The sequence below is a fragment of the Numida meleagris genome, chromosome 4, assembly GCF_002078875.1.
Source record: "Numida meleagris isolate 19003 breed g44 Domestic line chromosome 4, NumMel1.0, whole genome shotgun sequence".
Taxonomy (NCBI): Eukaryota; Metazoa; Chordata; class Aves; order Galliformes; family Numididae; genus Numida; species Numida meleagris.
Genome location: NC_034412.1, coordinates 18213535 through 18238593, shown reverse-complemented (window position 1 = coordinate 18238593; position 25059 = coordinate 18213535). Strand labels below are relative to the sequence as shown.

Below are 25059 nucleotides of genomic sequence, written 5' to 3'. Positions count from 1 at the left end.
CTCAAAACTGTGAGTACTTAGATAGAAAAAAGTATATCCACTTAATCTTACAGGCAGATTGACATCAGAAGAGACTTGACAAGGGGGGAAAAGGCCACATATCCATGGGTAAGGGACGCCATTTAGCAGTATTTATGCTGGCAAAATTCCCTCTGGCTTTGCTGAGAATGCTGATGGAGTGAAAAAGGCTGAGTCAACACAAAGGAGAAGGAATTTAGTGGGAAGCATTCTTTTGGGCTGTGTGTAATTCTGAATCTGTTTTTAATATTTTAGGGTTTTGTACTCTGGATTAAATACTGAGTTGAAGAATTTGTTTTGATAACTGAGCATTTCATCTGCTGCAGCATTATCACCTAGGTTTTAGAACAAAAAAAAAAGCAAAATATACCACTGTGCCTGATGTTTACAGACCCATGGGTAGAAGGGTCTTTCATTGTTAAACTCGAGTTCACTGAATAACACTGTTTGCTCTGAGAATTTGAGCACAGAAGGAAAGCAAGGAGAGAGCTGATAAGATATACTTAAATGGTTTATTAGGTCTGAAAATGTGGTTGAAAAGAAAGCAGTCATGGTGGAGTTATTATTATAAAAAGTACGTATACGTGTTTATACATACCAAGTGTAAAATTGGACTGACATTTGTGTCTCGCCTTTTTTAACTTACATAAAGAAACTGATAAAAAATAGTGTTCAGAATGTGAGGCTGATAGTAAAGGAATCTATGTCCAGAATCTGTTAAAACATAGTGGTAATTGAGCAGCAAACTAAGATTTCACTAATGAAAAACACATACACACATACCAGCTGTCTTCCCCTTAAATCTTAGTAAATTGTAATTTTGAAATTTTCATATCTCAAACTGTTAATAAAATATCAAAGAAAAAGATGACAAAAAAAAAAAAGGAATCCCTTCTTTTGGACTGGAAATGGTATTACTGTCTTTACTAAGTCTTTACTAAGCTCTGCTCCCTGTTCGGCGCTCTGATAATTCAAGTCATTTATTGAAGTATCTAAGTATCGGCTTGCATAAATCAGCTTACTCTTGAAAACTGTAACCTTCACATTTACCAATTCCTAGATAAGAAAATATATCCTCTTGTAGCTAATATCACGTTGAATTCAGTTGATATTTTTGTACTAAGAAATTAGTATACAACTGCTCAAATTGTAGAATACTAGAAATGTATTTTTTGTGTGTTAATGACAGCATTTTCCCAATTCCAGCTTAATTCCAGCATATACATACTTCTTTTTATGTTGGAAGGAGAGGGTGGTTCAGATTTTTTCGCTGGTGTTCATCCCTCCTTTATGTATCATGCATATAAATATATATATATATCCACACACATAAGAGTTGTAAGGTGAATGCCTCAGACTACTGCTCTTTGGGAAGCTTTGAAAACATAAACATGTAGAAATTTTTAAAAGAATTTTAGTGCATGCTCTCTTCCTTTCCTTCTGTATTTATGTTTGAAATTGGCACTGTTAGTGGGATGATGGGATTCCCTTTCCTATGGAAATACATGAAATACATAAGGAGTACATAAAGAGATGAGTGAATTGCTTAGCTTTGCTTTGTCCCCATATGCAATGCTTTTCTTAATTGCCAGCCTTATAGATTGACTTTGGGATCTGAAAACCTAGATAAGGTCTTTGTTCACGATAGCTTCTCTGCAGGCCAAATGACATTCACCTTTGCAGCTGCATCAACCAGCTGGTAGCTGCGGGTGGGGGGGCTGGAGAGAAACATTTACTGATTAAGCTTATTTGACAGTGAATCAGTAAGGAGCAATAAATGCAGATCCCTTATGGTGTTTCATAGTTCCTTCCAGAGTGCAGCCATGCTGCTCAGTATGTCAGCCGTACTAGCTTTTTCCTCATCTTGTTTGACATCAATTATGTCTTGTGCAGATGATGGTCATAAAACTGGGGGGGGATAGCACAAGCACAGAAGGATCAAACATGAAGCTGGGAAGCGTATGTGGAGAAGGATACCCAAACAAAAGGCACTGGACTCTTTTTGCTGTCTTTCTCTTTGTGTCTTTATTCTCTGGAACAGCAAGCTAGCACTGTCAGGGAATGAATCCTTCTGTGTCATCTGAGAGGTCCAAAGAAACTGTGTTAGCTGGACCTGGTGACCTAGAGGAGGACAGGGAAGAGGCTGTGGCTGATATGCTGCTGCCAGCCTAGTTCTCAAATTTCATTAAGCAGTGCTGTATGGAATAGAGTGATGGGTGTATGTAGAATGACAGTAGCTTCCAACCACAGCTGCATCTTCTCTTCAGCCACTTGGGCCAGTGGAGACAGCTCAGAGAGGGCTTCAGAGTCTGCAGAAGGATCAAGTATGGGTGAGCTTTGCCTAGCAGTTCTGCTCTGAAGGGGTGGAGAAATTCAGTGTGAGCAAAATTCAAGTTATCTATCAGGTTCCAGTAATCTCATATGAAAACCAAGAGATTTTTCTTGAGATTTAATGTTTTCCCTCATATTGGATTTCTTGATGTGCTCAGGATCATGAGAAGTCACATCAGTAGCAAATCATTCTTACTAGGTGATCTGCTCAGCCTCGCCTTCAGTACTGTGTGCAGTTTTGGGTGCTACCATATAGGGACATAAACAGAGCATCCAAAGGAGGTCCACAAAGATGGGGAAAGGTCTGGAGGGCAAGAGGTATGAGTGGTTGAGTTCCCTTGGATAGGTAGGCCCAGAGCAGAGGAGCTGAGGGGAGCCCTTGTGGTGGCTGCAGCTCCTCACAGGGAGCAGAGGGACAGCGCTGAGCTCTGCTCTGGTGACAGCACCGTGGCCCAAGGGAGTGACATGGAGCTGTGTCAGGGGAGGGACAGGTGGGAGTCAGGGAGAGGTTCTGCACCAGAGGATGATGGACACAGAACAGCTCCCAAGACAGTGGGCAAGGAGTTCAAGGAGCATTTCGACACCACACTCAGACCCAGGGCTTGGTTTTGGGTGGTCCTGTGTGGAGCCAGGAGTTGGACCTGATAGTCCCTGTGGGTCCTTTACAACTCAGGAGGTTTTGTGATGCTGTGATACCCCCATCACCCATCCCTTTTCTTTCAGCAAACTTTGTTTTGGTGCTTAAAAGGCTCAGGGTGTGATAACACATAAACTAGAGCAGCTGTAGGAATACGTAATAAGGAAATCAGCTCTCCATACTTTTTTTCTAACAAAGTGACCATTTTCAATACGGAATTGCCAACTGTAGGCAGCGGCACAGCAGTTTGAAATTTTAGGCAGAGCTTTCCCAAGGTTGAAACATGGTTACAGGAGCTTGTGATAAGAAGAGCTGAGCAATGGTGAGTAAAGACAGCCCTGTGTGTTCAACTTGGGGTATCAGAGTGCTTTGCAAATGTCTTCAGAGAGCATCAGCTGTGTTTGCCTGAAAGGAACAACAACAAATCATAAATTCAGTATGAAAATCTTTCAGATCATTTCTAGTACCCATTTTGTGCTAATTAAGAAAAGTCCCTTTCAAGAAATGTAAATATAAATAGTAATGAAATAACAGGATCAAATTGATGTATTGAGTCTAATTTGCAATTTCATTGCTCCGGATTTATTCCAATGTAATTCTATTAATATGAGAAGTAGAGTAACAAAGTGCCAAATCAGGTCTGTTGTTTGCAGATCTCCCCCAGAGCTCATTAGCGTGTATACGATTGCATTAAAATTTAAATGATGCACTACTGCTAGTTTTTTGCTTGGTTTGAGGAAATCTGCATATGTTGGAGCCTCCGGGTAAGTTAAATTGAAGCAAGTGAGAAAGTGTCATCTAGCAGTGACACAAGGAGTGTAGTAAAATACTCATTGTCTCCGAACAGCTCAACACAATTTTTATAAATTTAAGCAGGATAGTCATCAGTTCTGTCACCAGTCATCACTTCTGTTAATTGTGGCAAAACTATGAAGAAAGCAACAACGGGGTACAGAAGATGCTTTAATTCCATTTCATTGCCAGCTAGAGTAAGTAACTTTATTATCTAATATAATATGAAAAACTCATATAGAAAACTACTGTGGTAGGTTCCAGCTGAGAATATATGAGCTGCAAGCCATAGAAATCTTGAATGAACTTGTACTGGTTTAGTGTGATAGCATTTAGAAATTCCTTTGGGGTTCCAGAGGGCAAGATGACAGCTTAGTGCATCGCCCCACACAACAAGTAAGTCATAAAAAATGTAACAGGTAGATAGAGTAGGCCAGTGGGCGAAGGGCAGACGGAGAAGTCAGACAACCAGATGGGTTCAGCATACATTTGTGATGCTTTGTCTTTCTGTATGCCTTTCTCTCATCCACACATTTTTTCTCCCTTAATGATGTGTTCTTGAGGAGATGAACCCAGAAATACAAAGTGTGCTAAGAACAACAATGAAAACTTACAATTTTGAACATTAGAATATTCTAATCTGTGTGATGATGTTTTGCACCACAAAACTCTGTCATCTGCTCTTACACTGTTAGGACAGGAATGTGCTAGTGAATTGAGGGATGGTCAAAGCTTTGCATAAAAACAGTCTGAATTTCTGTCTCCAGAACAGTAAATACTTGTTCACAACCATAGAAATTGTTACAGGCAGGTGTGTAGGGGTGTTTTATATGCCCATTTACAAAGCATGTTTCATGGAGAGACAAAATGCAAGAAATGTTCAGCATATTTCAGTCGTCATGTTGCATATTGTTTGCACTGTGTGACTACCTGTTACAGGAGTTGTCTGAAGTGGTTCATCCTTGAAACCTGAACTTCCCTTCAACTTTCTCTGTTATTACTTTGCCTATAAATCTATCCATAACTCCCTGAACAACACTGTCTTTGAACCCCAGTGTATCTACTCAGTGAAATTCTCATCCAGGCTTTAATCTTCTCACACCTAGATATATTTTTAAGTTTCATCTTTATGGCCTGGCATGCACAAGCTGAATTTAATGGTGATAAATGTGCTGAGAGTAGAATCTATAAAGTGTGCATTAATCTCTGACAAATTCTCATTCCCAACATGTTCAACTTGAGGAAGCTGAACTGGGAGAATCTAAGAAGTCTGTTACCCATAGCTTAGGCTCATCTCTTATACAAGCACTTTTTCTTTTTTTTTTTTTTTTGGTGGTTTTAAAACAGTATGTATTTATGTTAGGTGTCTTTTCTACCACAAAACCAGTTAGATCATCACTGAAGTAACTGTCTTAATTTACCTTTATACTGTGTTCGGAATGAAGTGAAGAGTTGTTTTGTGGAAGTGTTTGAGGGTAGGAGAAGAGCAGAAAAATCTAGATCAGAAAGCAAATCTTTCCATCCTTCCTATTTGTGTTTTCCTGATAACCACAGGGAATGAAATCATATGCACACTTCCTCTTTCAGAAGAGAAGTGGCCATGGTTCTCCCTGTCCCTCTCTCAGAGCACGTAAAAACAGCGTACCACTGAGCTTTGCTGCATTCGTTTGCTGGTAAAAATTGTCATTATCTGGATCTATTTTGCAGCTTCTGAGTAACAGAGCAGTGCTAGTAATCTGTAAGGTGGATGAGTAGTGTATTAAAATATTTTCAAATATGAATCATACCTGTAATTTTTATTACTGTAAATGGAATTATTATAAATCACATGTGCGTTTGAATTACCTTCCATAATTCAGATAATGAAGGTGTTCTGGAAAAGTCTCATGTGTGTTGTCAGTGCATTTATTTGTAGATTTATCCCAGATTTGGGCTATGAGCCGGACTTTATATTGCCCTATGTTGTAAGTGTGCTTCAGTTCACCTATTGCCTTTATTAAGCTGGACCGTAAACCCACCTGAATGGTAAGAACTATGTTTAAATGCTGTTCAGACAGATGCTCGCTGGAGTCATGATGATGAGCTAAAAAGATCCTTGAGGCATAGTTAAACATTTGCTTTTGAAGCACTGTAATAATATAAAAAATTCAGTTGATGATACAGCAGCTTACACCATGAATGTCTGCTTCTTTAAGAGTTTAGGATAACCTTTGCACTCAAATAGCCAACGCTGCCAGTCTTTTTAGGTGTTTCATCAGTTTGTGGGTGAGATTGCTGAGTTTCTGAGAAGTAGCCTGGTTATATTGAAGCTACTATGACCAGCCCTGACAATTAGTGCTATTAAACCACGAATTATCTTGCATTTCTCTCCTTACATCTGCAAGACCTTTGTATTTGATAAAGTATTTTGATTTGTCCTAAACCTGTGGGCACAGCTGTGTATGAGCAGTCATTTTCTTTATTAATAGACTGGGTAGGAAACCTCTTGGGTAGAGTCACACAGTAAATTGCATCATCTTGGTTTGTTGTCTTGTTTTTTTTAACTCTCTTTGCTCCCAGTTCAGTCTGGGGAAGAGAACAGTCCCTGGGCCAAGGCATTTGTTTTCCTTTCTTTTACAGTAAGGAAAGGGGAGAATGAATGAGTGAACCAGCTCTGGTTATTTAATTCTGTGAGGGTAATGGACAGTTTTGCTCTCAGATCGTCTCAGCTCCATAAGGCTCACCTGAGGACTTGAGCTTTCTGTGAAGTCCCTGGACAAGGCATTTTCCCACTGTTTATAACTATCCTTTCATTAGCGAAACAAATACTGTATTACCAGTCTCTGCTTACCACTTGCAGGGACCAAGACTAAGTCAGTATTTGTGGAGTACATTTGAGCTTTCTAAAGAGGGTTGTTAAAAGTATTTAGATATGATTCTCCTATATAGCCTTCCTACAGCTGTAGACAGGCAATTACTTTTCTAGGGAAAGCACTCCTGTAAGCAATGTGCATATGGCCTGTGCTTAGGCTTACTGAATTGAAACTAGGAGTAATTGCAAGTTTGCATTGAATTCACTGGATTTGGGCATGAGCTTTCTGACAGCTTGTACTCTCTTGTCTTCCTCGTAGCAGATTGCAAGCAGTGAAATGTGAAGAAGAGATTACAAGGAGGTGTGTACTTACAGTCAAATGACCCATTCTTTATCAGCCTTCTAACAAGAGGCTGCTAGCTTTTGGAAATTCTGGGGGGTTCATTTTTATTCTGTTCTCCTTTCGTCTCAAGAAAAGTACAGCTGGAGAGCATAAGCTGAAAATAAATGATACTGCAGAATATCTGTTTGTTCATTGCTGCTCTTTGAGCTTAATTCTGCTAAACATTGCCTGACTGAAGCTTTAAACAGCATGTAGCTGTGTTTTACGTTTACAAGCTGAAGGTATGTGTAAAATGATTCCCCTGGCTCAGCAAATAACATGCAGGCAATGGGGGCAGAAGTTTAACATGGAGTAATTTCTCTCTCCGAACTTCTTTACCTTCCTTTCCTCTTTAACATACTTAATTTCAAGTACCAGATTTTTGGAGGAACACATGTTAGCTCAGCTAAAAGGGGAGGGCTGCTGACATTATATTTTTCCTTTTTTTTTTTTTTCTCAGTCTGCTAAAAGCAAGGTGCTGATGTGGTGCTAGAGAAGGTTTTATTTGTCTTGGAAGACAATTGCTGGAGATGCTGCCTATCAACTGATAACAAAACCTCCCCATCTACCACCTGCCATGTTTTGCAGAAGGGAGCAGGATGGCTTGCAGCTGTCCATGAAAGCACCGCAGGGCAGCACGGGGATGGTGGTGGGGCTGCAGGATGTGTGTTCTGCTCCCAAGAGCCTGCTGCTTTGGGCAGATGTATCTGGGAAGGAGAAGTGTGACCATGTGCTTTGGTGTGCCCTTTTGAATTACAGACTTCTTGGAAGTGTTGTTCTCCTGGATCTCCAGAACTGTGACTAAAATGTGGTGTTCTGAGGTATTCTGTTTATGTGGCTTGCTGGGTTAGACTGCAGAGCTCACAGACATCTATGGGAAAAATAGATAAGTAATTTCTTTTATCCTGTTATGCTTTCACAGAATTTTCATTACTGCTAGGAGATTTATTAGTATTTTTTATGACCAGTCATAGCCTGTGTTCTTTAAAATATTATTTGCAATTTCCTTTCTCTAGAATGTGCCATTTAAAGAACACAAGTCAAATTTTCCATCAGTTGCATCAGGGAAGTCATAAATATGTCAAAAGGGGTGTATTTATGTATCGTATTATGTGGGAGAAAGAATTTGGCCTGTACTGTGTAAAATTAAAACAATAATTAAGCTCTGGCAGAATGGTTGGAAGGCAAACTACTACCTTACTTATATCTGTATGTTTATTGTATGTGATATTTCAAGGGTAATTACAAATTCCTATATACCCTAATTCACCTTAATGGAAATACTTGAGTCATGTTACCTTTTGACAGGTGTTTTAGTATCTGGAATAAGAGGAAAAAATTAAGAAAAAGATTAAAAAGGAGTGCTGTGGTCTGAAGCGTGGTGGACTTGGTGCCCCTATGGGGCAGAGGACCACCCAGCAGCACAGGCAGGCAGCGGGTAGTAATGGAGGTTGCAGAGTGTGAGATAGAGACTGAGTGGTTCAGGGCCGGGGCCTGAATGATGTGGAATTCCTGGTGGAGGGGAAGACAGAAGGGGGAGTTGGTCAGTATCCACCAAGTACACAGCAAATAGAAACCATTATGCTAGGTTAAGGTCCAAACAGAGGCATCGTGCATCTCCTCAGTTTCTACGTTGCAGAGGTTCTTTTCTTTCTTTGTTTTTGAGGCAGTGTGGCTGCACCTGATTCCTCTGGCGAAGGGGTATACGTTTGGGAACAGGAACAATGTTAATGTTTGTTTATCTTTTATGGCGAGAAATACCAAACTATAAGATAATTCGGTGGTTTAGTGAGACATCAAAGTAACTTCTAAAAATTCTTAAATTTTTGCGACAGTTGTTCTCTCAAAAACTTCTTTTTTCCAACCAACTTTAATATTACTTTTTTTTTCCCCCCAGACAATTGTTATTTTATGAAGTAAGATAAATTGTACATCATAGATTAATGAAAACTGCAAACATTATGGGTTGCTTTTGCTTTAAAAATTTCTTTCAGAAAATGATTACTGTCATTTGGCAAGTAACTGCCTTGTGCTGAAAGCTGTTCTTTTGTGCAAGCATTATGTAATGTGGCAGTTAATAACATTAATGTTATTGGATGTTAGATGACTTCAGTATCTTGACGATAAAAGCCTGTTTACAAAGATGAGGCATTCTTGCTGGAGTGCCAGATTGTTAAGTAACCACAGGTTGCCAGCGCTAAATGAACTTGCAGCCTGTAATGATGTGTGAATTACTACCGCAGATGCATATTTATTGGGAAAATGCTCACGAGCACTTCATTGCTCACAGTTATAAAGTATGCCGTTAGAATGTAGACATGTATGTGCAGCTCGGCATGGCTCATGGTGGTGTCAGCTTCTTTGGGCACCTCTTGGTGGCATGCAGCTCTGTGCTAGGGCTGGCAGTGCTCCATACCCCTTTTTAAATGGAACTTTGTGTGAACTGCTGGGAGATATGGGAACTAAGCTGAGTAGTGATATTTTTTTCACCATTTTTTTTTTCCATTGAAAAATAGCATTCAGTGATAGAATCATAGAATTGCTGAGGTTAGAAAGCACTTTCAAGATCATCAAGTCCAACCGCAACCTAACCATGCTGCTCTAACAACCCACCGCTAAATCATGGAGCACCACATCCAAATGGTTTTTAAACACATTCAGGGATGGTGACTCCACCACCTCCTTGGGGAGCCTATTCCAGTGCTTCATCTCTGATAATCTACCTTTAGGTAAAGAAGTTTCATACTAACCCATAAATGGGAAGATTTTTGGAGATGCATTCAGAAATGGGACAGCAATTTGGAGGGAGCCAGACCTGGAAGTTACCAGCTAAGCTAGGGCTGTTCTTTCTTCTTGAAGTTCTGCTGGAGCCTGAAAGGAAACTAAGTTTCCTGTGCAAAGCTTGCTACGGTGTGCTGGAATATCTCAGTCAGTTTCTTAGTCTGGTTGGGAATTCAGTACAAAGAGCCATTCTTGTGAATCATGTTTCCTTTACAATTTTGTATTTCAGCTCAGCAATTCATTCCTCCTTTTTCTAATGGATAGAGTGTTACTGGAGTGCACACACCTTCAGTGAAATGGCTGAGTATTCCTTCTTTCTGGAAGCTTGAATTGCTCCAATTTTGTTCCATTTTGGGTTATTCTAAAAATAAAACATTTGTTTAGAGTGAGGATAACAAGTAATGCATATTAGGTTTACTAAATACTTTGATTTTGAGTTATCGTTTTCTGCCCTTGCTAGGACACCAATCAGTTAATATCCTCATATTTAAAAGTTTTTGAAAGGTAAACATGCAGAAAGTCATCTTTCAGTAGCCACATTTACAAATTACCATATGGCTTCAGAATATCCATTTTGCTATCTCTTGCATGTTGGAATATTCTCTTCTTTAGTATAGGATGAACTTGCAGTTTTTGTTGTTGTTTTCTTGGGTGTTTTTTTTTAATCTGTTTGAACTGCTGTTGGATAGAAAGGAAGATAAAGATAGTGTAGTTAAATTTTAAAGCTGGAAAACTCCTTCAGTATTTGTGATTTAGCAGCTGTTGCCAACACTTGGGGATGCTTCCTTTAGCATTTCAAAATTCCCTGTAGAAGTGAGAAAAAAAGAGGCTCACTTAGCAGTTCAAACTTGAAAAATATTTTAACCTTTCCTTAAAATGTGTTTAAAAGTTTAGAATTAACTCTGTTCCCAGCTGCACAGATGGCTACATTTTGTATATTCCTTTGTCTAGGAGAACAAGACCATGTGATCAGTTAATAGCTTAAAACGCTGTTAGTCTTCATTTTATATCTTCTTTATGGGACCCTCAGGGATTGGGGCAGATACTCGGAAAATTGTTGTTTACGATGTAAGATATGTGATATGTGATATGTGTTGTGCTCTGTGTCCTGGAACTCATGAGCTATTTTTGCTCCTACATAGTAATCCTGGTTAATGAATTTTACAGCTTCATCCCTGAAGCATCAATATTCATAATTCTGATACTTAAAAGTTAAAACTAAGATCACAAATGTATACAAAATATTACTTTATTTCTACAATGTGTTGACTCTCTTAAAAAAAAAAAATCTTTCAAAAGTCAAAATTTCACATGAAGTAGAAATGGATTGTAAGAAGAAATGGACTTCATATCCGAGTCACAGAAGTGGTTTTAAAGCTAAATATGCTTTTTAGGCTTTCAGCACACTGCAGAATGCTTTGTAGGCTTTTTCCCTGGACAGTTTTTGGAAACGCCATAATGAACTGTGGACTCTACAAATCAAATATGGTGCTGGAATAAGTGACAGAAAATCCATGAAGCCAGTGATGTGTCAATTTTAGTATGTAAAACCAATCCTGAAGTCTGGTATTTTGTGCTCTGTAATTGATGACTTTTGTTTTCAAGAAGATTTTAAAATGATACCAACTGAAAGATTGGTAGATTAACTTTTAGATGTGTAAACCTACATACGTGGAACACATAAGAACTTCTGACAAAACAGTTGAGAGCTGAACAATTCTGAGGGCTTGTAAAAAAAAAAAAAAAAAGGTGTCAAGTTCATAAAGGGCTCTTGCTATTATATAGGCATGTGACAGATTTTTTTTCTCACATTTTGGGAGCACTAGTATAAATACTACTGTTTTTATCCCATAAACACAGAAAGCTTCCTGTAATCTTTAAAGCTGTTATATTTTAAAGCAATGTGTGCAGCCAAGTGCATCTAGTTAAAGTTGTTCTTGAAGATGGGCATAGCCTACCCTTACAGCTTTATTCCCATTCCAGCTGCAAAACAATGTCCATTGCAAATCCCACATTTACTGAGGTCATTCACATTACTACTGAAAGGAAATGCTATGATCTTTCTGCAGTTCCCCATGGCTTGCACATCAGGATAGGAAGGAGATAGAGTTAAGATGGTTTGAAATGCTGTCGTCACTGGATCTCCAGTCTTAACTTCTATCCATCGGGAATTTCAGTTGTTTCTGTGTTTTGAGGTTATTTATGTCTGTATGAGAGCAAACACAGTGGCTTCCCGTCTGCTGAATTCTCTTCCCCTCGTTTTTTCATGGGGTAAAGGTTAAATTCCCTATGGGTTTTTGAGGGTCCTTTATTTATTTTTTTGCTTCCGATGAATTTCCAAGAAAGGCAGGCTAAGAGAGTGTCACAGGAAAAGCAATGTTTGCTGAGAAGTCTGGTTACCCTTAAGTACCATTTCCAGTTCCTAATGCACAGAAGGAACTGGTATGCAGGGGTCAGAAGTTGCCAGTTTAGTTCATGTTAACACAAGATACGGAATGTTGTGTTACAGAGCAGAAGCTCTTTGTCTTATTAGAAATCTGGAAATGTAATAACTTGTTATGCTGCAACTTTTGAAGTGTGAAAAGAGGTTCTGTGTTATTTTAAACCTTATAGCTGAGGAAGCTCAGCCTGAAATTGTGGTCAGTTGTTACGGGTGAAATGTACGGAATTCTCCCTTTGCTTCTTTAAATGTTCTCAGTTGCCTTACGGTTGACAGGTTTTTCACAACACCATTACTAGCTTTAGAACTGCTTAACGCAATACAGAATCTATGTTAATAATAACACAGACTGTAAGTGGCGATGCTGAAAAATTAACTGTATCTTTTTCTTTTTTTTTTCTCCAGCGGAACCCCTGCCTTTAATGGACTTGTGCCGAAGATCAATTCGTTTTGCTCTTGGCAGAGACCGCCTGCATGACATAGAAACTCTACCTTTGCCTCTGTCTCTGAAAAATTATTTACAGTATCAATAAGACGTCTAGAACCCTCTGGCCTCACATTGGACTACATCAATGCAAATGGCAGAAAATTGTTTACAGCAAAATATAAATTTTCATGGTGGACACTTAAGTGTTATTTAATTTTTAATATATATATTTTTTTCTGAATCAGTGAAAGCAGATCACTGTGGTGGACTACTAAAGAATGTGAAAACATTGATTTGATCAAGATTCATGTTTTATCTGTTGCCTGTTGTGTTTACAGTCCTGAAAGCCATTATCCTAAGCTGTCATATATTGGTTTATTGTTGATGCCTCTAGTAAATGCCAATAGAAAATCTGACCTGCAAGACCCCCTGTTATGCAGGACAGAGCATTCTTCAATAATGTGCGTGTTGTTTTTTTTTCTTCTTTTCTCTCTCCTATATCCCACTCCAATAGCTATAATCAGTTAGCAAAGGAAATCTTGAAAAATGCTTAAATCTGACCTTTCGTATCCAGAGTTGTTAAGAGCTTTGAGTGTTCTGCACCCAGCATAATCAGCCTATCAGCCTGATAGTCTAAAAGCTGTGACATTTGGGGGAAAAAAAAAAAAGAAGAAGAAAGCAAGCAGATTGTCTAGAAGAATGTGTGATTTAAAAGCACGAAAGGAAAAACTGATATATGTGTCTGAAAGGTCAATTTTTTGACATTGTACGTGAGATGCAGTCCATTGCTTTCAAGACCAAATCTAGTCCCTCCAAAGTTCTGCAGTCTGTAGTGAAATGCTCACTATCCCAAGAATTTAGAATACTCATATTTTAGAAAGCTTGTCACTTTTTAATTTCAACAAATTTATAATTTTATGTGGTATGAACTCTAAATTCTTGGTTCTCTCTTAATGTATGTGTGGCTATAATGTTTATTTATCTGTTTAGAATCTGTGGAGTTCTCATTTAACTGTTTCCCATCTTCGGGTTACTGATTTTGTGTTTTTTTTTTCCCAACTTCACCTGAAATGTTATTAATTTTTCAGGCTCATCCCATTTTTAAGATGCTGCTTTCTATTTGCATTTCTTACATGTTTCAAATTATTGGCCTGATCAGTTATCTAGTTTTTAAACTGGAAGTTGTTATGGCAGGATGTCAAATGTTTAGACTGAGCTGCCTTCAGCATATTTTAATGTGAATTTACTGATGAAGAAAATTTCTAATAAAGTCTACTGTCCAAAATAAAACTCAGGTCTTCCTTGATGAAGTGTTAAATAACACAGCACTGCATACGGAGTTGAAGTTCAGCTCCTCCTGCAGCTTTGTGAGTGTTTGTGTCCAGGACTGTTTTGGAATTGCTTCTTTGGGTTCATGCACAAGAGAAGATGATGATACTGTAGGCAATGTAGTGTCCTGTTCCTGATTTATCTCACTCACTTTGAATATGGTTCTACTCAAGTCTTACGCTTTTAATGCATTTCTAGCCAGGCTCCTCTAACCAACGCCTCAGTTATGTGCTAAGTTGTACTTTGAGATGCAGTGATTGTGGTAACTTGATGTTTAACTGTGTGTGATACAAGCAAATACACTGACATGGAGATGGTTGTCCTGCTCCCAGTCACCCTAATTACAAATTCAATCTGAAAAGAGAAGCCTGAGGTAAAAATACAGCAATACGAGCAAGAGTGGAAGCAGCAAGAGCAAGGTAATGTAGTGATGTCAAAAATGAAATAACAAAGATTTGCTTCTCCTGAGCTTAACTCTGCAAGTTGATGACTATTTCAGCACTGATTTACATTTGGACTTGCTTTCTCTTGGGATGAGAAGTACATGCTGTATTTCTTTCTTCAGCTTTGCAAAGGGGAAGAAATTACAGCTGTGGTCTAGATTGCATATTTTCCCCATTTGCTTTGCTTATAATTTGAACCTTTTGTCTTACTAGGTCCAAAGGAAGAAGGTGATATAAATATATAACAACTCACCCAAAATGTAAGACAGAGCAGTCCCAGGTGATCTTTCATAAGCCAAGCAGCTGTTCAGGAATGGCGTAGTAATCATGGTACACCTTATTTTTCCACCACTAAAATCCATTTTAGGTAAGCAGTTCCTAAAATTATTGTTTTAGGGTCTGTAACTGGACTTCAGGTTCCTTTGAATAGCTACGGTGATGCAACAGTGGAATTGTTCTTATCCTCTGTTCTTTAGCTTGGCCCAAGATAACAGCCTTTTAATGTGACAGTAATGTGGGAACTGATACTGTGAGAAAATGAATGGTGCCTCTGTATGTTAATTAACCCAGTTATTTTACAGTAGGATTGAGATTCCAGATGGTACCTCTTTCTCTCTACCAAATGTCCTTACTTTAACTTTCAAACATTTTTTTTCTAAACATGTAACAGTCATCCTGGCTTGATTCTTTCTCTGCTATGCTTTGTGATGCTATGGATGGTAGTTACGCCCCCACACATTGGATTAGGGCCCTGTTCTGGGAGGTTCAAAATCGTCTGGGTTTAGTTTTCTTAGTCCACAGAAATCTTATAGAGTAGGATAAGCCAGGGAGAAGTGCCAGTGTTCGTGCTAAACATACCTTTCCAAATAGATTCTCTTCCCAGAAGGCTGTAGGGAAGCCAGAGTGTCTTTCAGTGTAGCTAAGACTGAGACAAGCAGTGAGGCTAAATCAGAATGCCTCCTCAGAAGAAGTACCAAATCAGAGCGTGCTCTCTGATTTGCTGAATTCCAGCTTGGGTGTGCTCCTCACATCAATTTGAAAGGCTCACATTACTGGAATGCAAACATTGTCAACTGTTTGCTTCTGGAGTGACTTGAGCAATAATTTATAAGGTGCTGATGCATTGGCTTTCTCCCAAAACAGAGGTCAAATACTGAATTATAACACAGTTGAAACTTTTCAGTCTTTCTGTCCTGGAAGCCTGGGTGTGTCAAGATACCATACCTACCGAGAAGTCCACCCTCTGACGTATCTAACAGAGAGGATGACCGCTTGTTATAATGCTGTACTACTTCCACATTTGCTTTAAGAGCTCTCTTGTTTCCGTATTTTTAATTTACAACCACTTCAGCTTTCATCACACAAAGAAACTGGGGCAGTAGTTGCAGTGACTTTCAGCTTTTATGTCCTTGCCTCTGTGCAAGAAGAGCATAGCTTTTGTAGTCATAATCTGGAAGTTTTCCTATGGCTGATACACCAAGAGTAATAGAAACTATTTATAGCAAAATACATGAATCTTTCTTGTGTAAATTAAAGAAAAAAGGCATGTACCTAGGAGCTGTAACCAAGTTGTGTCATTTGTGATAGGTAAATGCTTATTAATGGGTTGCAGTAGGAATTATTTCACCTACCATTTGGTCTTTAATGTGGTCCCTTCCTAGGAAGTACTGAAGATACAGAGTCCCTTACCTTAAAGCTGTGGTTAAGACTGTGGATACGTGGTCAGCTTCTCTTCATTATTTTCCAAGCATTGCCTTTCTTTATCATTCTGCAGGTGTTGTAGAGGAGGGAGCTGGGTTTGTCTGCCTATAGGTGTTGCTTTCAAGATTGCAGTTCACAAGAGCTATAACCTCAGTGACCATTTGTAGAACTCAACTTTTAAACTTAGTAAAGCTGTAATTTCATAACACCTAAATTTGGAGTCCAGTTTGACAAGCTGTTGTCCTTCAGAATAGCAGCTGATATATGCATGTCCCTACTGGTCTGACAAAGCTGGTACTATTAAGGCTTTATTTCTTCTTCAGATTGGAGCAAGGAAAATATACTGCAATGTCTGCATTTTCATCCAGAGGTAAACAATCTGTAGAGAAACTGCAACACTTAATTTTAGACCTCATGTATAGTCTTCTGGCATTCCATGTTTTTATCTCAACAAATTCAATGAAACTGTTTCTGTTGTGGTAGATTCTAACTTCGCAATCATTTTTCAGTGTTCACTTGAAGCTGGGAAAAACTCTTATAGAAGCAGATTTGTATGAATCCTTTGAGCATTTCTGATAGTTATAAAAAAGCAGCAAGCCTGAAATGCCAAAAAATTTCCTCTTCATCTCCTTTACAGATGGTATTATTAAACTATAACCATATGTTCTCATGTCACTCAGCAGCAATCACTACGCAGCAAACTTTGTATCAGATCCAGCAGTGCTCATTCAGGTACAGTTCCTACTGACATCGTGGGAGATCTGCCTGAGTCAGCACTGCTGATTTTGGTTCCCATGTAAAGACCCCAAACATTTCCAATGCATTGTATTGAGTTGTATTTTGTTATATGTACGCAATGTCAGGCAGATGGTTTCTGCAGAAGTTTTTCTGATTTGGAAAAACATGCTGGCAAAGTGCAGTTAGGTGAGTGTTTTGAGAAAGTTAAACAAAAAAATGGTGTCTAGTTGAGACTGGGAGTGATATTCAAAGGGGAAGCTAAACTGTTTGGCTCTGCTGTGGTGATTTTCAAAAACATGTTAGTTTATAAACCTCACAGTGGTTTTAATTCTGCATGCTTAAAAGAATTTAGGGTCTTCATTCATTTCTGTTTATCTCATGAGAGAACATCTGATGATCATGACGTGGAAATCTTTTGTTTACTTGATTCAGAAAGATATTAAAAATTTTTATTTCTTAGGAAATGTTCTTTATAGATATAGAACCATGAGAAATATACAGCACACAGTGGCCAAAATGAACTGCCTCATCCCCCCTTTTTTCCTTTAGATTGCAATTGTTCCTACAAAGAAGAACTGCAGTGTTTCACAGGCAATGTTTAAAATAAGCTGTTAGGAAGCATCTGGCACTAAGCAGAAAACCAGCCAACTGCAGGTACCTTCGAGCAAGTAGGAGCGTACTATGGTGAGGGCAAAGCTCTAGAGAACAGCATTTCCAAATGCAATGGTAAGTAGTGCTGTGTTTCCGTCTCTTCTTTTAGCCCCCGCTATGACGTACAAGTAAAATTCAAGGAAGGCTATTCATGCTTCTGTCACCACCAGATATTTACTGTTGATGTTTAAAGTTTAAGCATCCTTTTCCTCCCTGAATATTAGTTGCACAGCCATAACATCATGAAGCGCTGGCCCTGACTGCATGTGCCTCAAGCCTCTGAAGGATTCTGGATTCTCTGCTGTCATATGAAGTCACACCTTGTTCCACATACTGGAACTTAAGGAATTAACTTATAGGCACAGAGCACAGCTGCTCTGTCATTATTGCTATAACTGCAGAAATGTGGGGGTACCCAAACTAGTTAAAATACTAGGCAAATAAATGCGGAGTAAATGGCAGCTTCACCTGAAATTGCTGTCTCATAATGAGCACAATGTTCATATAATATAAAACAAAAATTACAGAGAAACAAGTAACTGGTTCATACATACCTGGGAAACTAATGCGTGCTTTTAATTTCAGAATGCTTCTACCTGTTTAGTCTTCACTGAGAAAATCAGTTTGGCAAGTTTACTGCTTCTCCTATAACAAAATGTGAACAGCTCTTAAGGCATGTGGCCAGAATTTCAATGTACACTTTTAGAAGTGACTCCTCAAAAACAGCGGAGGTACCTGTGGCATTATTTTGAGGCATGGAGTCTTGCTTTATGTATAGATAAATTATAACTGCATCTAATTCATGGGAATTAAAAGGATATGGATCTTGCTGAGTTAAGTATTCTATCAGGACTTGTTTAGAGATGGAACAAAACAAAACCTAGCTACCTGGCATCAGCTGCTACAGCTATTAACATGTTTACCAAGTTCTATTATCTATTTGCATAAATAAACCTCTATTGGATAAAGTCCTCCAAAAAAAAATGAGGGTTGTTTTGATTAAATTGGTTTCCAGAACACCTAAGTTGAAATCCAGGTTCTGCCGGAAACGTTAATAACAGAAATGGTAATGATTTGCTGATTTTATTTTTCATTGTTTCTTTGTGTGTACATCCAAAGTAAGTGACATTTTTCTTCTATTTCTTTATAGTTCATGTCTCTGTAGGTTCTTATCCCTTTGTATTAAGGACCATTGTTCTATATGTAGTGCTCTAATTCCTTCTGAGGTGCTGTTGTAAAGCAGACATACATTGTTCCACAGTCACTGGTACCAACTATGTTATGCTATGAACTTGTTGATTTATTTGTGGCTGGCCTAGTAGAACAAGGATTTCTTTACACAACAGTTGCTCATAGGAGCAGACTCATTTCTGGTCTTGGCTAACTCACTGCTAACAGTACTGAACTGTGGACAGCATTGTGTTTGGCTCTTTCAGTAAACTTACACTACAGTATATGTGGCTTTGGCTCCAATAAACATATGTTGCACTTAACACAGCCTAGTTTCCATGAGTCTAATGCAGCATCTCTGAAACCAGCCAATGCATTAACCATTAGAAATGTTGTAGATAGGTGCTAGTTAATACACCAGCTGCCTCCTAGTCTGTAACAAGGACTGATGTATGACTTGGTTTTTTTTCCAGGTTTTTTTTATTCCTAGATTTTCATGAATCAATTTATTCTTTTTTTTATAATATTGTGTTTTTTGACTTTCGCTGATATTTGGGAATCAGACTCAGACTTTCATAGAATCACAGAATGGCTTAGGTTGGAAAGGACCACAAAGATCATCTAGTTGATGAAACTGCTCGACAAGTCAAGCTTTTCCACGTTCCCTGCAGACTGATTACATCAGGATCCCAGGCTGAGTTTGTATTTAATCTCTCAAAAGGAAATAGAAGCAACTGCTCTACCACCAATTTCAGGATTGCCAATAATTTATTGACACTTCCAAGTTTTCACTCCCACACCTTCTCTTTGGCAGGAGGAGCAGTCAGTCTCAGCTCTCTCCTTGTAGGAGAGATGTTCCTGTTCTCCTCCCAGCAGCTTGGCTGCTGTTCATTGGGCTCTTTCCAGCATGCTCAGGTCTGTGTTGTACTGGGGAGCCCAGACCTGGATGCTGGGTCTCACCGGGGCTGAGTGGAGGGGAATGAGAGATGATTTTGAGCTGCTGGCAATGCTTCTCCTAACGCGGTCCGGGGAAGTGATGTCCATGAGAGCTGAGGCAGAAGAGCTGTGCAGTGCCTCAGCCTTCTCCCCTGCCAGCACTTTCCCATTCCCGTGCTGTCCCCAGGTGAGGTCGGGCCGCCTGCTCAGAAGTGGGGCCTGGCGCGGTGCTGTGCATGGTCCCCGGAGCCCAGCTGCTCCTCTTGGACCCGTCTCAGCCATTGGGTGTCCTCAGTGTCCCGTGGTGGCTGGAACCGGCTGTGCCCATTCAGCTCCCACTGCCAGGAGAGGCTGCGGACGAGCTGGCGGGGGGGCCTGGAGGGGCTGCGCTGTGCGCGTCGGGGCGAGATGCTCCGGGACCGGTGTGGAGATCTTCTTTCCCGCCACCGTTGTCTCCTCTGGAGCCTTCCCCGCAGCCGGGGGGTGCTGGCGTTCGCTGGGGGCCGTGGCACGAGGCTCAGGAGCATGCCGATGAGCCGGCGGCACAGTGGGCAGTTGGCCCTGTCGGCGGCCCAGCGCTCAATGCAGCCCCTGCAGAAGATGTGCCTGCAGGGGATAACGCGGGTCGCGTCGGCCAGCGGGCCGAGGCAGATGGGGCACATCTCCTCCTCGTGGGCCTCCGCCGGCCGCGCCTGCACCTCCCGGCTCCCGTTGGCAGCTGCCTCCTGGCTCATGGCCGCAACTGCCCTGGCACGGAGGTGCTCAGAGGACTGAGTTGCTGGAGGCTGCCTCTGGCAGAGCAGTCAGTGGCCTCAGGCCCTCAGCACCTCTCGTGTGTCCCACCAGAAATGGACACCTCGTGTGTCTCTGGCAGGACCTCTGACGTCTGCTGTTCCTTGAGCAGGATCCTCGGTGACTCGTAATCCGCTCGTGGGACTCTGACGTCTCACGCAGGGCTGGCAAGGTCTCGACGTCTCGTGTTCCAATGGGAAGACGTTGACGCCTCGAAAGTCGCCAGCAGGACTGAAGGTGGGCTGGGTGCTTGAGGCATTTCTAGGCCCCTGCCGTGTTGTGAGGTCACGAGGTGACTGTGACTCTCCAGTGGCATCACAGGGCACACACATAGGCGGAGATTTGCTTTCTGGTGGTAGTTGTGTTAATAGCTTTGCTGTTTCCCTGCCAGAGTCTACCCAAGGACTTTCACATGGGCTGTTTCACAAACATTGAACAATAAATGATTTTTTGAAGGATCAGATGTAACAGATTTTGGATTGCCGTTGATAAATGCACCAGCTGCGATAGCAGCCGGGACCAGTGCGGAGATCTTCTTTCCTACTGCCGTTGCCTCATGTTAAGGTTTTAATTTGCCAGGATCCTGAAATCCTTCTGTGCAGGGCTGCAGATATAGGTGTGATGTGGAAATATTTGCATTTTTCAGGCAGCATTGTAAGTAGTAGAAATACAGACAAACTACATTTGAGTTCTGTCTAATTAGTTTGAACCTTTGCAGTGGAAAGATAGACTTGTTGTAGCATGTGTGATCAATTTTAGTATAGTTGCAATATATCTTGCTGTACCAGATCTAGCATTTCTTCTCAAGGATCATTTTTCCCTCCATGTTCATTCTGTGCTGAAGTTTCTGAGAAGTAGTGACATCTGGATTTCTAAATTGTTCTTCACTAGTTACACTAGGGAGGGCATCTTTTCTCTTGAACTTAACTGCTGATGACTCTGAGAGCCTACCTAAAAGCATGCTGAGTAGTGTCTTAACTGACCACATTTCTTTTTTGGTTCCAATAGCCCTGAATGGCCTTATTCTGTACATAGAGACAAATACACAAGAGACCACTACCATTCTGCAATTTGCATTTTACATGCTCTTAATCTTCTGCATTTTGTTTACTTGAGACATGCAACTTCTCTTGGGTCTTCTATTGAATCCTCTTTCTGGGAAAAAAACAGTGTGCTCTTTGACTTTCAGTGATCTTAGTTTAAGTTGTCTTTTCAGAAAGTTCAGCAGTACTTCAAAGAAGAACTTCTTTTAGACTGAAGTTCTAGTGAAGTATTTCAGAATATTTATCAATTTTAATAGAAGTTCTTATTGTTAGCTACACACTGCAATGCACTTCAGTACTTCTCTCATCTTTACCTCTTCCCTATTAATGAATATTATTCAGAGCCTTCCTGTCAGTGATCACTGAAATGTTTTAAAAATGTAATAATAAAGAAATCTGTAGCTGTGTCTCAGAAAGTTCTTCCTGTGTGTGAAAGCCACAACCTCCAGCTTCCTGCTCCATCTGACCTGGAAAGCAGAGATCTGGAGATCCTGGTTTCCTATGTTACTCCTACATTATTTGTTATTTGCTTTCTCGTTTTGGAATTTACTTATAGAAATTTAAAAACACTCTTCTTTGTTGAGTCTCCTTATTGAACCTATGTGTTGTTGAATCTATTGGAAGAAGTAACATCTTTTATGAGACCAACTTGAATTGCAAAGGAATAGACAAACTTTCAGACACAGAAATGTTTCTTACACAAATGAGAATTTTCAAAGAATTAAAGTTTTAATTTTCAGATTAAGAACTGTTTAAACTTGATTAGTATAATCAGTAGTTACAGTGCAGGAGACAAGGAGATGAAAGAAATGATTCTGCTACACAGAAATTATAGTCAATAATATATGTGTTATAGCTGTTGATCTTCCTCAACCTCCAGCAATTCCTCTATTTTCTAACAAAACACACCTTTCCTCTCTCTAGTAGGATCTAATGACTTAGCAAGTTTCCGCTTTTCAGTATTTTGATAGTCAATTTGCATAAACTAAACTTGTATCACTAATTTCAAGTTGTGCAGATATATGTGTTTTGATTCGAGGATCAAAGCTTCAGCCTATATACCCTGAAAGTTTGTATGTTTTTAGGCTATTGCAATTCTCTCATTGAAGATATTATCTCTGCCTACAAATTCACTCCTACTAGGAACAATTGGATTTTTTTTTTGACATCTGCATATCACATCTTTTATTTCAAATTGTAGAGTTGTATTCACTTTTAGTCAGCATCTTAGCTTTTAGTTAGAATCTGCATCTCCTGGTACAAAACTATGCCCTCTTAGTTCCTCTCACTTATGCTGCCGGTTCCTGGAATTTAAAAGTTCTTTTTCAATTCTTTGTTTTCTTTTGTTCTTGAGAAACTCCCTTTTCCCCCAATCCTCTTCTGAACCAAAGGAGGACAAAACTGATGCCTCCAGGCTCATCTGGAGGTGATTCTCCCTCTACTAGCAGAAAACTTGAGGAATGGCAGGAAGAAAGCCAGGAGAATGCAAATAAACCAGAATTTATAATCTACATAGATGGGTTCTTAAAATCACAAAACCTACATGACTTGGAAGGCTGAGTTGGATCTAATGTCCAGTTTCACCCCTAATTGGAATTGCTAAGCAAAGCTGGGAAACAAAGTTCCAGCACACTTCTCGGAGTTCTGTCAAAGCAGATTTTCAGCAGTCAGTGGTTCCTAACTCAGGAAATTCTAGGCAAATGAATCTGCTCTTGGCCACCTGTGGCTCTCCCAAGGTCTCTGTGCCAGATGCTTGCTGTCTCTGCAGCACACGCAGAGCAAGGAGGTCCCAGAGCACTGTTATCTGAAATATACATTAAGTAATGCAAAGAAAAAATGTAGGTTCTTTTTTGCAAGCTGTTAAATCTGTGCTGCCTGCAGCTGCTGATGAAGGGAAGGAAGATGTTGATGGAAGATTTTCTTGAGAACAGGTTTTATTTCCATAGTGCTCACGTGGGACTAAAAAAAAAAATAAAATCAGGTGTTAAGTCTAGAAGAAATTATTAGCTCATCTAGTCTTACAGTTTTTAAAAGGAAGGTCATAACATCTCACTTGAGCAAGTCAAAACCCTTCTGTTTGACTATGATACCTAGTTGGATGACAATAAATGTGTTTCTCATTCACTATTTTTAATTATATCTCATTCTAATTGTGCATAACAACAATTACTGCTGAGAAGTTGAGGCTTTTTTCCCACCTAAAACTGTCTGCCTTGAGCTGCTATCCACTGCTGATTCTTGCCACTTTTTTCCATATAACTAAAGAATAATGTAGCATTTAATATTGTCTTTCCAGGTTGCTGCATGTACATTGTAAGCAAGCCACAACTTGATTGTATTTTTCTGAGCTAGACACATAGTTAAATATTTTATTAGAAGGAAACAACTCTAACTTTTAATAAAAGTATATCTCCTGCCTATGTGCCAGATTATACCTTCTCTTAAAACTGGTTTTGCTAGGCAGTGGTCTACAGGCAGGTAAAAAAAAGGTCTTTATCTGGCCCTGTTCCACACTTGATTACTTGTGTGAGGAACACATTATCCTTGCTTTTTTTCCTTCTTTGTTTCATTTGCTATGGCATTGCTTTGAAAATTCATATTTTAGCAGCATGTCTATTTTGACCCTTATGTTTTTTAGCTGCAATTTCCTGAAATAGGCTCTCTCCTCATAATTAGAACTTGATGTCTTCTTCTTTGATATGTAACTTTGTTGGCTTTTATATCAGCATTGTGTTTGTATACATCTAATTCTTCAAGTGATCTCAATTTTTCTGTGCAACTGCCTGGTTCTCCCTCATTGTCTGTCACCCCATAAGACTTCTTCTAATCCATGAATTTGATAAACCATGATTTGATAATGTTGTAATCACATCACCAAGGACACTTCAAACAGCACTGAAGTTGACTGAAAATATTTTTCAGTAACAACTAACTGTGGATAGCCTCTTTGGGGACTGTCAGTCAGCCAGTACTTAGCCTCTGAATGTGCGCATTGCAGAGGGTGCAGTCATTTGCTAAAATAAGGCATCACGTACTAGATCAAATTATTCATCAAGGAAAATGTATTGCCTTCGTTTAGCAGCTTAAAACAAAATGCAAAAGAGGAGAGTTGTGGGAGAGGTGGGTAAATAAAAGTGTGTAGTTGAAGAATGGAACCAAAGGAGAGAAGGTCGTACCAGGAAAAAAAAGACAGATTTGTTACTAAGGAAAAGTATAGATAACTCTCCTGCTGACTGTTATTCTGTGACTTAATGGAGTCATTATGGTGATCTCTGGAAAATATTAAGCTGCAAACAGTTCTTTGTGGCTAAGTGGCAGATTTAAATGTTTCATTTCCTAGCAGTTTTTCACAAATTTTATTTTAATCATGATCTTTCTGTCACTGTGCACTCTCCAGTGTTGTCTATTGCATTAATTTAATTAAGTTTGTATTTTTTGTTTTTGTTTTTTTTACTAAACCAATGAGATATTATCAATTCACTTCCATGATTGTCTTTACCAGTACTACACCAGAATGCTAATGGTAACATTTTGATTTTTACCATTTTTTAATGCTGTTTCTCAAATCTGCAGAGGGTCTTGTAAGTTGGAAGGAAGTTCATAAAGAAGTGACACGTGACAAGTGGTTTCCTCAAAAGACAGTGCTCCATGCTAAAC

The 25059-nt window shown here is 39.6% G+C and overlaps 1 protein-coding gene across 5 annotated transcripts in view; it reads left to right on the top strand.

Moving 5' to 3' along the window:
• SPSB4 (splA/ryanodine receptor domain and SOCS box containing 4) overlaps nucleotides 1–13889 on the top strand; it is an 86006-nt gene extending 72117 nt beyond the window's left edge. For all 5 annotated transcript variants that reach the window (XM_021395617.1, XM_021395616.1, XM_021395618.1 and 2 more), the window contains one exon: nucleotides 12578–13889. In XM_021395617.1, the coding sequence (XP_021251292.1) occupies nucleotides 12578–12705 (128 nt within the window). In that variant the 3' untranslated portion in view covers nucleotides 12706–13889. The remainder of the gene's footprint in view (nucleotides 1–12577) is intronic.